Consider the following 15,117-nt stretch of genomic DNA (forward strand, 5'->3'; position numbering starts at 1 on the left):
TACAGATCCAAAATTAGTAACTAAAAAAAAGCATTGATGGATCCGTTCACTATAAATTTATCAATCTTATTAAGCACCATTTCATTTCAACTCTATTTACTCGATATTACCGACAGTTTTAAACATTTTATATTTCATTTAATTCTTTAGCATGGAAACCGACCCGTGAAGATCCGGGGTAGAAAAGGTCTTCAGCAACCCATGCTTGCCGTAAAAGGCGACTATGCTTGTCGTAAGAGGCGACTAACGGGATCGGGTAGACAGGCTTTAGCGATGGTCATGATGTCAATCACTGGATTGCCTTGTTCACACTGGATTATTGTTCAGACCGCCGTCATATAACTGGAATATTGCTGAGTGCGGTGTTAAACAACAAACAAACAAACAAACAAAGCATGAAAACAACATCGGTTATAGATGATATCATTGTATTTCCAGTCAAATTTGATGCTGAGTTCAAAGTCGTGCCAGGATACGCTGATAATGGGTTCGCCCGAATATGATCCTTGGTTGGCATCATGCGTCTACGACTAGTGTATAACTGGGTTAGTGCGGCGTTTGATTGATGTACGAATGTACCATGGTGATGATTGCACATTGTTAATATTCAGCTTAACGCGTCTGACACCGAAGGGTCCCGGCAGCTACTTTGGGAAAGGCCCACACAGAGTTGTATACAAGGTGACAGATAGTTTTGGATTGTCTGACACATGCACGATCCGGTTCAGAGTGAAAGGTAACTGAAGATACCGCCATGACATTGTTTAACAACACTTATGATGTTACAATGCACTGATGATTGGAAACATGACACAGTGTTTTTTACATTTTCAATTCATTTTATTTCCAATACATATAGGCCACAGGCCTTTGCGCACAAAAGTTGAGTACAGACAGGTTTTAAGCTTTCAGTTTCGCATTTCTTACTTCATTTGCATAGTATAGATATTTTGCTAGATTTGTAATTACTATATATGTATCTGGTGATGACAGACGCATATTAAATTTATGAACTTTAGGGTGACAATAGAACTTTGCTTTGAGATATAGTTGTCGTAGCTTGACATACGATGGACAAATATGCAGGAAGTGGTACTCGGTTTCAACAGTCTAATTTACAAAGTTTGCATTTTCTTAAATTTCTTGGGATTTTATAATGACGCCCATTCTCAATTTCCAACGCCCGGACACACGTTTGACAATGACACTGTATATGTAACTCTCATTACACTGATGATACGATACATATCACGATATTTACCTCACGATACACGAGGAAACTGTACACGTGACGATATTTACCTCACATAACCTCCATAACGGCACAGTACATATATGACAATATTTACATCAATACACGACAATACGATACATACGACGATAGTTCCTTTACGATACACAACTTTACGATAATGTGACGCTATTTACCTCACGATATACGACGATACGATACTAGTGACGCTATGTACCTCACGACACGAGACGATTCGATAATGTGACGCTATTTACCTCACGACACGAGACGATCCGATACTTGACACGATACATATCTCATGATATGATACATGTCTCGCTGTTTTTTATTTTGTTTTTGCGAAATACGACGAAACGTGCCACGATATTTACCTTACGATACGTTAAGTTAACGTTAATCAAACCTTTCAGTCACCTGACCTCCTAAGTCAAATATGTATTAAACAGAATCTAATTCAGCGTAAACTTGATGACTTAGACTTGTAGGATTAGATGAGAATTTACAAATTCGCCGAATCTCTATCGAGAAAAGAAATATCGTATTTCGTTTCATCATCGCACAGTTGACCCAAGTATGGCTATATATTAACACTGCTATTACCCGTCACACCCAAGATCACGCAATGGTAGCATTCAGTTCCGTTTGATTTTATTATGTACGATCATTCATAAATTCATGTTTGTAATTTTACAAACACGTACATGTATTGGATGCCTTTGTTCGACAGTGAGGGAATGCGAGGAGTTGTACATCTACCATGGCACAGCCGACTGCACTGGGAACCACTACGGTGCCAGCTGCAGCTTCTCGTGCGACGAAGGCTACACACGCCAAGGGTCACGCGTCTCCGAATGTGGATATTATGGAACGTACAGCCCCTCGCCACCAACCTGTGACAGTACGTATCCAGTGTACAGCGTAACTAAACTGAGGGGCAAAAGAAAGTATACCGAGTTTGTTTTTAATGTAATTGGAGAACTGTTGTTAAATTTGAATATATCTATTTAAGCATCATTCACTCCAGCAATATTTTTTTAAAGTAATCTTTGGGTGGGTAATTAATTTTGTAAAAATGAATTTGTTCAATGAGGACTGGGGTACGAAATGAGTTTGCAACCACATGGCCCTTGTAAAGTTGTGAATTTGTGTCGAAAAAACACACCAAATTTATTGATCTTAAAAGATAATATGCTAAGATAACCATCAACATTTTAAAAAAAGGTTTAAATCAAATTATATGTTTTAAAAAATAAACTATGTAATAGTACTCTTTGAGTGCTGACTAAACGCTAAGACATTTATTTGATAGAATATCGTTAACTTAAGATATTCTAAAGTGAAAATAAAACAGAGGCATAGTTTCTTGTGCTCCTCAGTTTATAATCAAACAGTGCTTTGTAACCCTTTCGTTGTGTAGATATTCGATTATAGAAAATAAACAGTCGTCACAGTTTTAGGTAGTCTTGTTTCATATGTAGGATGTTACGCTTCATTTGGCAATATTCCAGCAATATCAAGGCGCGGGATACATAGAATATGCTTTACATATCCCACACAGTGATGTAAAGAATCGAACCTGGGTCTTCAGCGTGATGAACCCACATGTTTGTTGCTCTCGTCTCTCATGTAAAAGACGACCGGTTACACCTCTTTTGGGATATAGAAAGACACTTTGTCGACGTCACAATTGTGTGAAGATAAATTTAAGACGATGTTACTTTATGGTACCGGCAGTTTCCTTTTCATCACTATGATATAATATCCAGACATCGCCAGAATTGAATTACGGATAACTGGAAATATTTTAGATGGCCCCGATGTCGTCGAGATATCACTGGAGTCACTGATGCTCAAAGGCTTCGCGTCTGTTTCTCCAAACTTCTCAAGCATTGATTCCCTTCTCTGTATCGGTATTGCCAGGGGTATAATGTTCTCGACCATACAACATTTATTCCCTTCTCTGTATCGGTATTGCCAGGGGTACAATGTTCTCGACCATACGACATTGATTCCCTTCTCTGTATCGGTATTGCCAGGGGTACAATGTTCTCGACCATACGACATTGATTCCTTTCTCTGTATCGGTATTGCCAGGGGTACAATGTTCTCGACCATACGACATTGATTCCCTTCTCTGTATCGGTATTGCCAGGGATACAATGTTCTCGACCATACGACATTGATTCCCTTCTCTGTATCGGTATTGCCAGGGATACAATGTTCTCGACCATACGACATTGATTCCTTTCTCTGTATTGGTATTGCCAGGGGTACAATGTTCTCGACCATACGACATTGATTCCCTTCTCTGTATCGGTATTGCCAGGGGTACGATGTTCTCGACCATACGACATTGATTCCTTTCTCTGTATCGGTATTGCCAGGGGTACAATGTTCTCGACCATACAATATTGGTTATCTTCTCTGTATCGGTATTGCCAGGGGTACGATGTTCTCGACCATACAGCATTGATCATGGCTACGTGTACTGCTCCGGAAGTTACTACGGCTCAAGGTGCTCGTTCAGCTGCGAGGATGGGTATCAACTTCAGGGATATAGCAGTTCCCGATGTGAAGGGGACGGAACGTTCAGTTCGCCACTGCCCACATGTAAAAGTAAGATTAAACTATTCAGTTAAAGAGGGTGATTTTGTGAGATAGAGGAGCATGAAATTGAACAAGAGAGAGAGAGAGAGAGAGAGAGAGAGAGAGAGAGAGAGAGAGAGAGAGAGAGAAAAAAGAGGCGGGGAGGGAGACGAGCGGGTGCGGCGGGGTGGGGGTAGAGCATGTGAGGGAATGAAATAGTGAGTACATGAGAGCGAGGTCAATGTTAACGAGAATAAAAGACTGAGAGCGGTCATGTGAGAGTAATAGAAAGCGTGTATAAGAGAGTGAATGAGAGGGGTGTGCGAGGAAGTAGTGAGAGACGTTAGTGATCTTGTAGGAGTGAATGAGTGAGTGAATATGGTTTCACGCCGCTTTTAGCGATATTCCAGCAATATCACGACGGGGGACACCAGAAATGAGCTTCACTCATTGTACCCATGTCGGGAATCGAACCCGGGTCTTCGGCGTGACGAGCAAACGCTTTAACCACTAGGCGACCCGACCGCCCCTCTTGTCGGAAACAGTTTTTTCACATTGATATGTTTATAAATAAGAACACATTCCGACTCTTCTCTCCCAGTCACTGTTTAGGTTGAAGCATGGTGATATCGTCTTCGACTTCTGAATGATAAACTAAAAGCCCTCTGTTGATTGTTTTATTATGTTGAAGTCATTACCTGTGACGAAATGATGACCCCACGCAACGCGAAGTCGAAAGTCTGCACTAATGGCAATGTATATGAGAGCAAGTGTCACCCGGTGTGTAAGATGGGCTATGAAACGGATTCCTCAGCCACATGTACTGAGGGAGGATGGTTATACGCCTCATGGCAATGTGAAGGTTGGTGTTAATGTTCTGATACATACTCAAAGTACTAAACTAGGTGTACAGTGTTCATCATTGCGAGTCTCTTTTTCTTTGTAAAATATAAGTACTTTTGTTTAATTATGCTCAAGAAGAACCCAACCTAAACAAATTAAACATCCTAATTATCTTCAGTTTTGCACAAGTAACAGTGAAAAAGTTTGCAGCCATATCATCTTCAGCCTTGTCTTCTGTATACCGATGAGGTTTCTATGCTTTTTCTGGGCAACCGGAAGTGGTTGTTGGTAGAGTTCCTCTGATCTGAACATTGACACATGTACGAGGATGCTAATTCCTCCCGCTGCACCGCCTGCTTCAGACAGAACTGATCCTACCTTCACCAGCTGCCCTAACAAGACCGTGCACACCTTGGACACCAACTACTACTGGCGGACACCCATCGCCACAGACACCGCAGGTGACGTCACTGTCAAGCAGGTCTACGGTCAGATCCCGGGTTCCACGTTTGACTATGGAAGTCATCTGATTCAGTATGAGGCCGAAGACGCGTCTGGGAACAGTGACACATGTGCCTTCCTGTTCAACGTGCAGAGTAAGTAAAGCTTTCATCAAGAACTCATCAGCATCAGCAATATTAATCAATTCAAAGGTTTTTGCAAACATGTTAGAATAAAAGGTTAAGATAAGTCCTTGACTATCAGGGAATAATAATGGTCATGTGAGATTATTTTTGCAACTTTGTAATTTCTACACCTTGTGTCATCAGTGTTGTGGGTGCAATGAATTGTGTTCAGGGATATAAGTTTACCCGGTGAAAGTCCCCGCAAGTTTATGGTTTATTTGTCTCTCAGTGTCGTGAAATCTCATGACGTATTCATCTGAACGTTGGCGCCATAATTTCCACCAATTATGACTCAGAGGTTTGGTAAAATGGTTCTAATCCGTCTGTAAGTTGAAGCATGGTATGTGTGTTCTTGTTAATGGTGACACCAATATTTGCGTTTCGTTTATTTACCAGAAATGGAATGTCCCAAGCCTTTGGTTAATGACACGGATATGAAGTTTACCTGCAATGGGTTGACAGTTCAGTCGGTGTGTCGCCTGTCTTGTCAGTCTGGTACCTTCGTCCAGGGAAGCAAATACATCACATGTGTTCGCTCAGACAATACATCCTTCTGGGAGCCCCTGGATGGAGAAGCCCCCTCATGCTACAGTAAGGTTTTCTGGTTTGGTATACACCGTGCCTGATGTAGTAGATTGCTCAGTCGACTCAGTGTGGAGTGATATACGTAACGAGACACAATGTGACTGATGTACATTGCATGTACAGTCAGATCTGACTTAAGTAACCTCTGTAACGAGACACAATGTGACTGGTGTACATTGCATATAGAGTCAGATCTGACTTAAGTAACCTCTGTAACGAGACACATTGTGACTGATGTACATTGTATATAGAGTCAGATCTGACTTAAGTAACCTCTGTAACGAGACACAATGTGACTGATGCACATTGCATATAGAGTCAGATCTGACTTAAGTAACCTCTGTAACGAGACACATTGTGACTGATGTACATTGCATATAGATCTGACTTAAGTAACCTCTGTAACGAGACACAATGTGACTGATGCACATTGCATATAGAGTCAGATCTGACTTAAGTAACCTCTGTAACGAGACACATTGTGACTGAGGTACATTGCATATAGAGTCAGATCTGACTTAAGTAACCTCTGTAACGAGACACAATGTGACTGATGTACATTGCATATAGAGTCAGATCTGACTTAAGTAACCTCTGTAACGAGACACATTGTGACTGATGTACATTGCATATAGAGTCAGATATGACTTAAGTAACCTCTGTAACGGAACACACTGAAGCACGTTTCTAGATATACGGACTGTGTTGTAGGGAGGACCTGCCCCGAGCTCTCTCCCCCCCTGAATGGCGCTCTGGTGTGTGATAAACAACTTGGAGGAACACTGTGCCAAGTACACTGCAATGAAGGGTTTCATGTTGGTTTGGGAATAGAAATCGCAGGAACGTATGTTTGTGGTACCAAAAGCGCCACTTGGTCTCCTAGCAACGCTGTACCGGACTGTTCGGGTATGCCATATTCTAAGGTCTTTGTGAATTTAATTACCCTATTCCACTAAGCGGCGCTCTGTGGCGCTCCTTCAAATCGCCATAGATCGCCATATGGAGCGTTAAGATCTCCAAAAGCGTTAATGGATCGCTATCTGATCTCTAACTGATCTCCATGATCGTCACGGTCGCCGCCTGTCGACTCCCCTGCACAAAGATCCGTGGCGCTCTGGCCAGAATGACGTCAGATCGCTACTTGATTGCCATCCGAGCGCTACTTAATCAGAGCGCTATTGTATCAGCTTAAAGCGCCGCCGATCGCCACGAAAGACTAGGACCTACCCCTCTGCTAGCAAGCGTATAACTGATGAGCGCCGCAGAACGCTATGGGTTTTTAAAGGATCGGACCCAAAATTCGGCGTTGGTGTCGCAATAGGATCCATAGAGCGCTAATTGAGTGTTAATGGATCTCCACAGGTCGCCTAGATTGCTATCGGATCGGTGTAGAGCGCATTAGATCGCAATGATCGCCATCGGAGCGCAAATTGAGCGCCATTGACTCGCATCCTGATCGCCTTGAATTGCAAAAGAAGCTGGAACGGATCGTGCAAGATCGACACATTTTGAGTTGTTTCGTAGCAAGGGTCTTCAAGTCGCTATCGGATCGCATAGATCGCTATTGGATCGCAACAGGAGCGCTGTCTGATCGTTATCAGTTGAGGAGGAGACACATGGCGTTCCCTCAGAGCGCAGAAGAGCGCCGCCTCGTGGAATGGAGATATACCTGTGGATTCAGTTTATTTGTACACAATTATAATTCATCCGCGTCCTCGTACATACTCTTTTCAGTTGGATATTGGTCACAATCATACCCCAAAGCAAGATTAATACATAATTAAAACACAAACTTAAACAGCTCCGTTTCGGTTTTAGTGCCGGAATTGCCAGATGAGTATGCAATGCCAACCGAGTTCTACTATTTTGGTGAGTGCGTCAATGAAGACACTCTACTGGGTATCAAAGAACAGTTTCTGAACAACCTTCAAGGGCTACCATGCTACCATGCAGAATGTTCCATCCAAGACGTGCAGGTATCATGCGGAGAGGTTGACAATGACAGCGAGGAGGAATTTCTTGACAGTTGGGATTTCAAACGTAGACGACGAGATGTGTCTTCCAGGAGACGTCTCGAAATCCGAGTTATCTTTCATTTGAAAAACACAAACAGGTGTGAATATAACAGTAACTTGTATTTGTAACTCACTCGTTAGAATATGCCAACCCTTACCAAGACATTAGCCACGGTGAAGCTGAACCACACACTCACTGATGAAATCATGTTCAGTTTCAAACGATAGCTATCTTAAAGCGTAATGCTAAATATTTACAAGACGAATTTAAGGAATTATGTTCGAAAACACTTGCTGTCCATAAACACGTGAGGCCCATAAACACAACTATGATCCGACAACATCAAACAGTATATATGTAAGTGTTGGATTTATTGAAGGTAATTTGATATTTATGAAAAGTAAATTAATTTCCTGACATTTTGAAGAACTACATCCATGACGGCTGCGAAAATGCTGTTAGAGAGATTTGCTGCGATGTCTCTTTCGTTTTTGGATGTGAATCTACTGCCAAGGTGAGTTCCCATGAAAGTGCCAAAAGTATTTGTAAAATGGGCTAGTGCAATAGTACCATTCTGCCATACGGAATTAAGAAATAATATACGTTGCCATTGTTTAGAAATATAACCTGATCGGTACCAACGAAAATGTGTTGTTTTTGTGTGTTTAGTTTCACGTTTTGTTAGTATGGCTAATTCTTCATTCAAATAGGGACAAAGTTCAGACAGAGTGGCAGACTCAGCAGATTTGAGTCCAAGCCGTTCAAACACCACTCCGTCTGTCAACACAATGTATTGTGAATATCAGTCTAACAAGTGACGGTTACTGTGCTTCTAATTACCACATCTGGACACACAGAAGAAATGGCCTTCACAGTGTGGAGGAGATGGTCTCATTAAGGCATATTTTTAAGAACATGACATATAATGCGGGATTCCACAACTAGTTCTAGCACTTCCTTATGTCACTGTGTCATACCTGTTTCGCGCCCCACATTAATTAATGTTTAGATTACCTAAAACTAAATTCATGAATGCCATGGTTCGATGCGTTTCAAATTATTTTATTAAATGTAAATGATAAAAACTTGACGTTGGCAAATTGCAATCTGTAAGGCAGTGGTTTCCTCTGAACTGTATGTGGGATGATACAAAATTAATCATTTTGGCAATTTCCTTTCTTTTCTTAAATTTTATTTTCTGCTATAAATTGACACCATGTTTTAGTATGGATTCCCCATCAATGCCTACAACTCTGAAGTCTAAGGCGGCGTCTCCCACGTTATTGTCTGATGCCGACTTCAACGGCTACGACGGTTCCGGTGCTGTTGATGATGTAGACCCCACTATGTCCACTGGAATGTTCGAGTCGGTCAGTGGCGACCTGACCATGTCCTGTCCACCAGGAGAGGTTTTGCTCAGCAAACAGTCTGGACTCTGTGGTAAGGTCAGATAGTTACTAGCGGTGTATCCTTGAAAGTAATATATACGATTTAATTAATAATTTTATGTAATATGTAATTATCCTCAACAGTACCTTGCGCCAAGGGAAGTTATGCTGAAAAGAATGACGTTGTTTGCACTCCGTGTCCCATGCACCATTACCAGGAGAAGATGGCGGCCACCTCGTGTAAACCCTGTCCAAAACTGCACATCACACTATTTCCGGGGGCGGACACATGTATTGGTAAGGGTAACCTCCTCACATCATTGTACAGGAGAGAGAGAGAGAGAGAGAGAGAGAGAGAGAGAGAGAGAGAGAGAGAGAGAGAGAGAGAGAGAGAGAGAGAGATAGAGAGAGCGTAGATTGGAAATGTGTAAAAATAAGAAAAAATAATTGATAAGAGGTCTTATAACGGCCCAATTTTGCGCGTAGCGTCTCTCTCCTTGTCCCCCTCACCGCCTAATTCAAGAATGTGTGTATGTTACATCTGACATCTGTAGTGAGATGGGTCGTGACCCTCACTTTGACTCGTTACAATGTAGAAAATGTAAAACGTTTATTTTATTTCCATGGCCAAAATCTGAACAAATGCCTTCGGGAAGGGATAGTTATTCAGAAAGTGTTTTATGCCAACTCATTAATGGCTCAGGCACAACATAACAAGAAAACATTATGGCTCATGCAGATCAGTGTTGGGTGAATATTTTTATCCGTCGTTGTATTGTGATCCAGCTCTCTGCAACAAGGGTTTCTTCTCCATGACGGGAGCAGAGCCCTGCTTTCCCTGTCCAGCAGGGTGGTACCAGTATCAGCGGGGAGCCACTACCTGTCAGAAGTGTGCGGATGAGTATCAGCACCCGACTGCGGAGAAACAACCAGAATGTGACTCAGAAGTGTCAAGGAATGAAACAGCTTTGACTCCTGACCAACAAGTCTCTGAATTCCTTCTGACCTGCCAGGCTGAGGATTGTTTGTCCTTCGGAGAAGATGCCAATGTGGAACTGGTGTAAGATTGCTGCCAGTAATCAGCCAACCCAAGCATGTTTTACTCTTCATTTTGCTTCCCGGTTTTAGTGTTCTATATTTGTAGCTTGTGCCTTGATGATACACATTTTACATATACGTTGAACTTGCTATACGTTCTATGCCAGTGTTGGACAAAAGTTAGTCTAATCAAAGATTTATACATTAGGCTAGATGAGTAATTTTATCTTCTATAAACAGGTTTTGATGATGACGATGACGTATTTCAGCGTAAAACAAATATTCGAAACGTATACTGAGTATGCACAAGTACCCGCATCAGCTTATGAACATACTTCGGACATGTATTTGTAGTAGTGGTGGGAATGGAAGGGGTAGTAGTGGTAGTTGTACTTTAGTTTTAGTAGTATTTGCACAAATATGAAAAGATAGGTAACGAATATAAATAGAAACTAGTTTTAAAGTCCCAATTACTCCACCGTTTGCTCAAAAGTTGACGGTAACGGTAGAAAAAGATTACTTTAGGATTGCCGGGCAAAAGAAAGTTTACTTCTATGTTTAATGGAGGCTAAAGTGAAGCAAACAAATAATGGTTATTCGATGATGACATATTCGATACGTATATATCGTATCATATATATCTTTAGGACCTTAGTTTCCAGTGTTTCGGTGAATGTTTTGATAAGGTTTGCAATGTTTTGGTCAAATCAATGTATGCTTTCTTTTGCCCGTCAGTGTAGTCAATACTGTCTAATATACCAAGTACATGTCTGTGTATTTGGACAACTGGTAGTGACCAAAATAGACAACACACCTTGCTTAGCATTTTTCAATAGTAGTAGTAGTAGTAGTAGTAGTAGTAGTAGTAGTAGTAGTAGTAGTAGTAGTAGAAGTAGTAGTAATTGAATTTAGTGTGAAACTAGGACGAGATCTAGAATAAGCAAATTTGTGCACAGCGGCTGGATATAGAGTGTCCCGGAGTTGTGCCCCTTGAATGTAGAGGGTTGTTGATATAGCTGGACAGTCAATAACATCGACATGTATTATAACTAGCCTTATATAGGAACGTCTATCACATTCCGACATGACAGTACGAAATAAGCTGGACATTATAATTCTTATGTCTGACGATCAACACATTCAGTTTTATATATTCAATGAAAAGGCCTGCAACCATCACACTGTTATTCCAGTTACAAGTGAGCTTAACTTTACACGTTGCCGCACTGCCAATAGAAGCTAGGACTGTCTCCATTTGTCACATTTTTATGGTATTCATTTACATGTACACCTGCATGACCTCTATACAGAATGTTTAGTTTGCATATCAAAGCAGAATGGTTTGTATATCAATAAAAAGTATACATCCAACAGAAATGTGTTTGTTTGGCTGTGAAGGAAAGCGTATATGCATGACCATGCACATGCTACCGGAGTCTTGAGTTTTAAAATTGACGACTATGTTTCTTCTAAAACAATAATTGATGTAATTATTCAATGTAAAACCCAACTCTATTTGAAACCAGCTCCCAGCACAACGCATTGAACAACCTCGATAGTGCAGTGGATAGAGCGGCTGCCCTGAGATCGATGGACGGTGGTTCGATCCAGACAATAAAGTGATTGACATCATGAGCATCAATCTACGCATATGGGATACGTGGACATACATCAACCAAGTCAGCGAGCCTGACCACCCGATCCCGTTAGTCGTCACTTACGACAAGTATGGGTTGCTGAAGAATCATTCTCTACCCGGATATTCATGGGTCCAAATGATGTCAAAAGAAGGTACATGTACTTGTAATCCCGTCTGTCGCTCGGACAAAAGGACTGACAGGCTGGGAGTCAGTAAAATGTGTCTGAGTTGGGTATCCATGTTAAATGCACGTTGCATTAAATCTGCATTGAACTTGAACGCGTATTTTAACCCCACATCACCTTCACCTCACATCACCAACACATATATGGGAACACACATGTCGGAAAGAATAAACTCGTATATTAAATCAATAAAAGCGGCAAATCCCTTTCCATATTCACAAAGCATCTCTGCCAAACGTACAGTAAATTGTACGATTCCGACCATTTCATAAGCATGTGTTTATGTATCACTATTAAATAGTGATGATACACATGTACCAGGTGTTCGCGAAAAGGTGAGCGTATCCTGCCCTTCCAGCCACAAACACATGCAAAGGCAAGGGTTTCAAGGAAAACTGTACCCTACATACATCTGTGTCATGTCTACCATTACTAAGTGTTTGTGTTGACGAGACCTCTCACCCCGTCCGTTGACCTGTTGGACTTTGTCAGCTTACGTCACAAGCGTTCATAGGTACTGTTATCACTATCGTAGTATTCTCCGCTGACACAAAAATGAATGCTAACAGATGATTTCAAGTAACTTGAAAACACCAGATTTGTCCAACTGTTCAGAATGACTTTGCGTAATATACAGTTATACATATTGATGAAATGTGAGCGAGTTGTATACCTTCAACTGGTCGTCTACGTATCTCGTTGAGGTGACCTGTCGCCTGTCGCTTGTCACCCCAATCTCCATGTGACTCATAAACATTTGACCGGCAACAGGGTACAGCTGAAAACAAGCAGTCTTCATTAAGTTTCCAGTTTAAACCTAAAATAGATTTCACTCATGGTTGTAGAATACCTTCAGTAAAATATGTCAATAATAGGTACGACATGGACATGTGACATAGGGACTGCCCTTCACAAATCGTTTAAATGAACATGATCAGTTCCACTTGAACATATATATAATGGTATAATCACAGAAGATGCAGCGCTTCAGTTAAGTTGATTCTATCAGCTTGTGTCGCAAAAACCAAGAGTTCACAGGGCAATCCTGGAAGTCTGGTTTAATCCTGTCTTTAGAGTGATATTACTTTACGAACATTACCAACTGAGGAAACTGACAAGTGATTATCAATATGCAGTTATACTAAACTGGTTATGTAATCATGCCATTCGGGGGACCACAGTCTGAATGCAGTTGTAGCATATTGATTTACCACAGACCGATAAGATATTGATGCAAAGACATCGTGAAAAATGTATTTGATCAATAATTAAAACAATAAAGCACAAGATAAGAAATCAAGTAAAATCAATCATACATTACACTGTGCTAAATACTTGATAAAATTTAGAAACCTTTTATTCTCTAGCAAGAAAATATCCCTGTGTCCCTCTCTGTTGATTTTATCTTTTTCAATCGGAAATATCTGAAGTTAGAGACACTATATCCAGTAAATGAACTGTACCAGCGATAAGGTAGCACTCAAAGAATATTTCCACTTGGCTTTTTTTTAAACAAATCCAATAATTTAATTTAAAACTTTTCAAATTAAACAAAAAACAATTCGCATAATACACAATAGCCGAAAGGTATCTTAGACATGTTATCTAAGCTAATATGACCGCGGACTAAAGGGGATTCCCCGATTAGAGTTTATTTTCGAACTTTCAATCACTGGAATAACGTGTCTGGAGACTTGTCACGTGTCTGATTTAGGAATGAGGACTGAATTGTTCATTGTACAGGCTTAGATGCAAGACGGACAAGCAGTCATAGTGAACACAGAACACAGTGCGGTGCTTGGGAAGTGCAAACATCACTCGGCATGTTGATAAATTTACCAATGTTTTTGTGCTACTTTTCCTAAATTTGTGAATATTTATTGACACTCTGCACAATTCGGTGTACACATATTTCCAAGATCAGAGTAGGTGGAACATTTTTCTCAGGAAGTTAGAATCGGGCGTAATGATTCGTCAACCGTTATTTGATTTCGAGTTGTGCATTTCATTATGGCACGTATGAACGAGGCAGCGACCGTCACCTGTAAGCTCAAGCCTGTGGTGTGATAGCCCGAACACCAGTGTTTTTGGTTTGACGCTCTGGGAACTGTGAGTACTCTCATGCCATATGCATCTTCATTTACTATCACCCCAGTGCATATTTCTAAGTGAAGTAACGATGTGAAATCCAACATGCTTTGTGTGGTGCCACCAAAGTGTTCAAAGTGGACTCAGTGGTTTGTGATACGTTTCTGTTTCGATCTCACCTACAAACTTACGCTTGTTTGTTTCTTTGCTGTTGTTGCTGCACACAGCAATATTCCAACTTTATCATGGTGACCTGTAAATAATCGAATGTGAACCAGATAATTCAGTGATGGATATTGTGAGCAACGATCCACGCCGTAGGGTACGATGACACACAATCGACCAGCCTGTCCACCCGATACATGTGGTCGCCTCTTACAACAAACATAGATTCAAACCTGGAATCCACGGTGTACTAAGATATTTAGCACGCTCAGGTGAAGTTTCCATATCTTCTTTTCAAACCAACCTGATATGTGTTAACTCCGAATCGGACATTATAGATTTCCCGCAGAAAGTATTTTGAGGAGCCTGTCTGTACTGCCAATCATAAAATTCTAATGTATTAGCTCGTAATCCGACCCATCAGCCTTTTCTACATTCATTACGAATTTTCATAACTGTTTACAAAGTTTAAGGTCCGGACCAGCTTCTACTTGCCTGATATCATTCTGCCCATGCAGGAGTCTTGTGATGTTTTTTATGTTACACTACTGTTTACGTTCTCATTTCTTGCAATGAAATCTGCAATTTCGAATTCGTCAAAGTAGGTTGGCGTAACAGGTATTTCAACCCTTCAAAGTCACCATACGAAACCAGTCATCTTTGAAGAGGTCATTGAGATAAAACATACTTTATTAATTGTCAA

General features: G+C 40.9%; 1 protein-coding gene across 2 annotated transcripts in view; it reads left to right on the top strand.

The window, feature by feature from the left end:
- Positions 1-11,714, top strand: part of LOC139450707 (sushi, von Willebrand factor type A, EGF and pentraxin domain-containing protein 1-like) — a 33,033-nt gene extending 21,319 nt beyond the window's left edge. For both annotated transcript variants that reach the window (XM_071232509.1, XM_071232508.1), the window contains exons 6-17: positions 612-736; positions 1,983-2,153; positions 3,698-3,871; positions 4,533-4,703; positions 5,047-5,280; positions 5,707-5,901; positions 6,607-6,801; positions 7,714-8,008; positions 8,339-8,425; positions 9,137-9,351; positions 9,444-9,596; positions 10,086-11,714. In XM_071232509.1, the coding sequence (XP_071088610.1) occupies positions 612-736; positions 1,983-2,153; positions 3,698-3,871; positions 4,533-4,703; positions 5,047-5,280; positions 5,707-5,901; positions 6,607-6,801; positions 7,714-8,008; positions 8,339-8,425; positions 9,137-9,351; positions 9,444-9,596; positions 10,086-10,363 (2,293 nt within the window). In that variant the 3' untranslated portion in view covers positions 10,364-11,714. The remainder of the gene's footprint in view (positions 1-611; positions 737-1,982; positions 2,154-3,697; positions 3,872-4,532; positions 4,704-5,046; positions 5,281-5,706; positions 5,902-6,606; positions 6,802-7,713; positions 8,009-8,338; positions 8,426-9,136; positions 9,352-9,443; positions 9,597-10,085) is intronic.
- The last annotated feature ends 3,403 nt before the right edge of the window (positions 11,715-15,117 follow it).

The sequence above is a fragment of the Haliotis cracherodii genome, unplaced genomic scaffold, assembly GCF_022045235.1.
Source record: "Haliotis cracherodii isolate W230 unplaced genomic scaffold, xgHalCrac1.p SCAF_8, whole genome shotgun sequence".
Classification (NCBI taxonomy): domain Eukaryota; kingdom Metazoa; phylum Mollusca; class Gastropoda; order Lepetellida; family Haliotidae; genus Haliotis; species Haliotis cracherodii.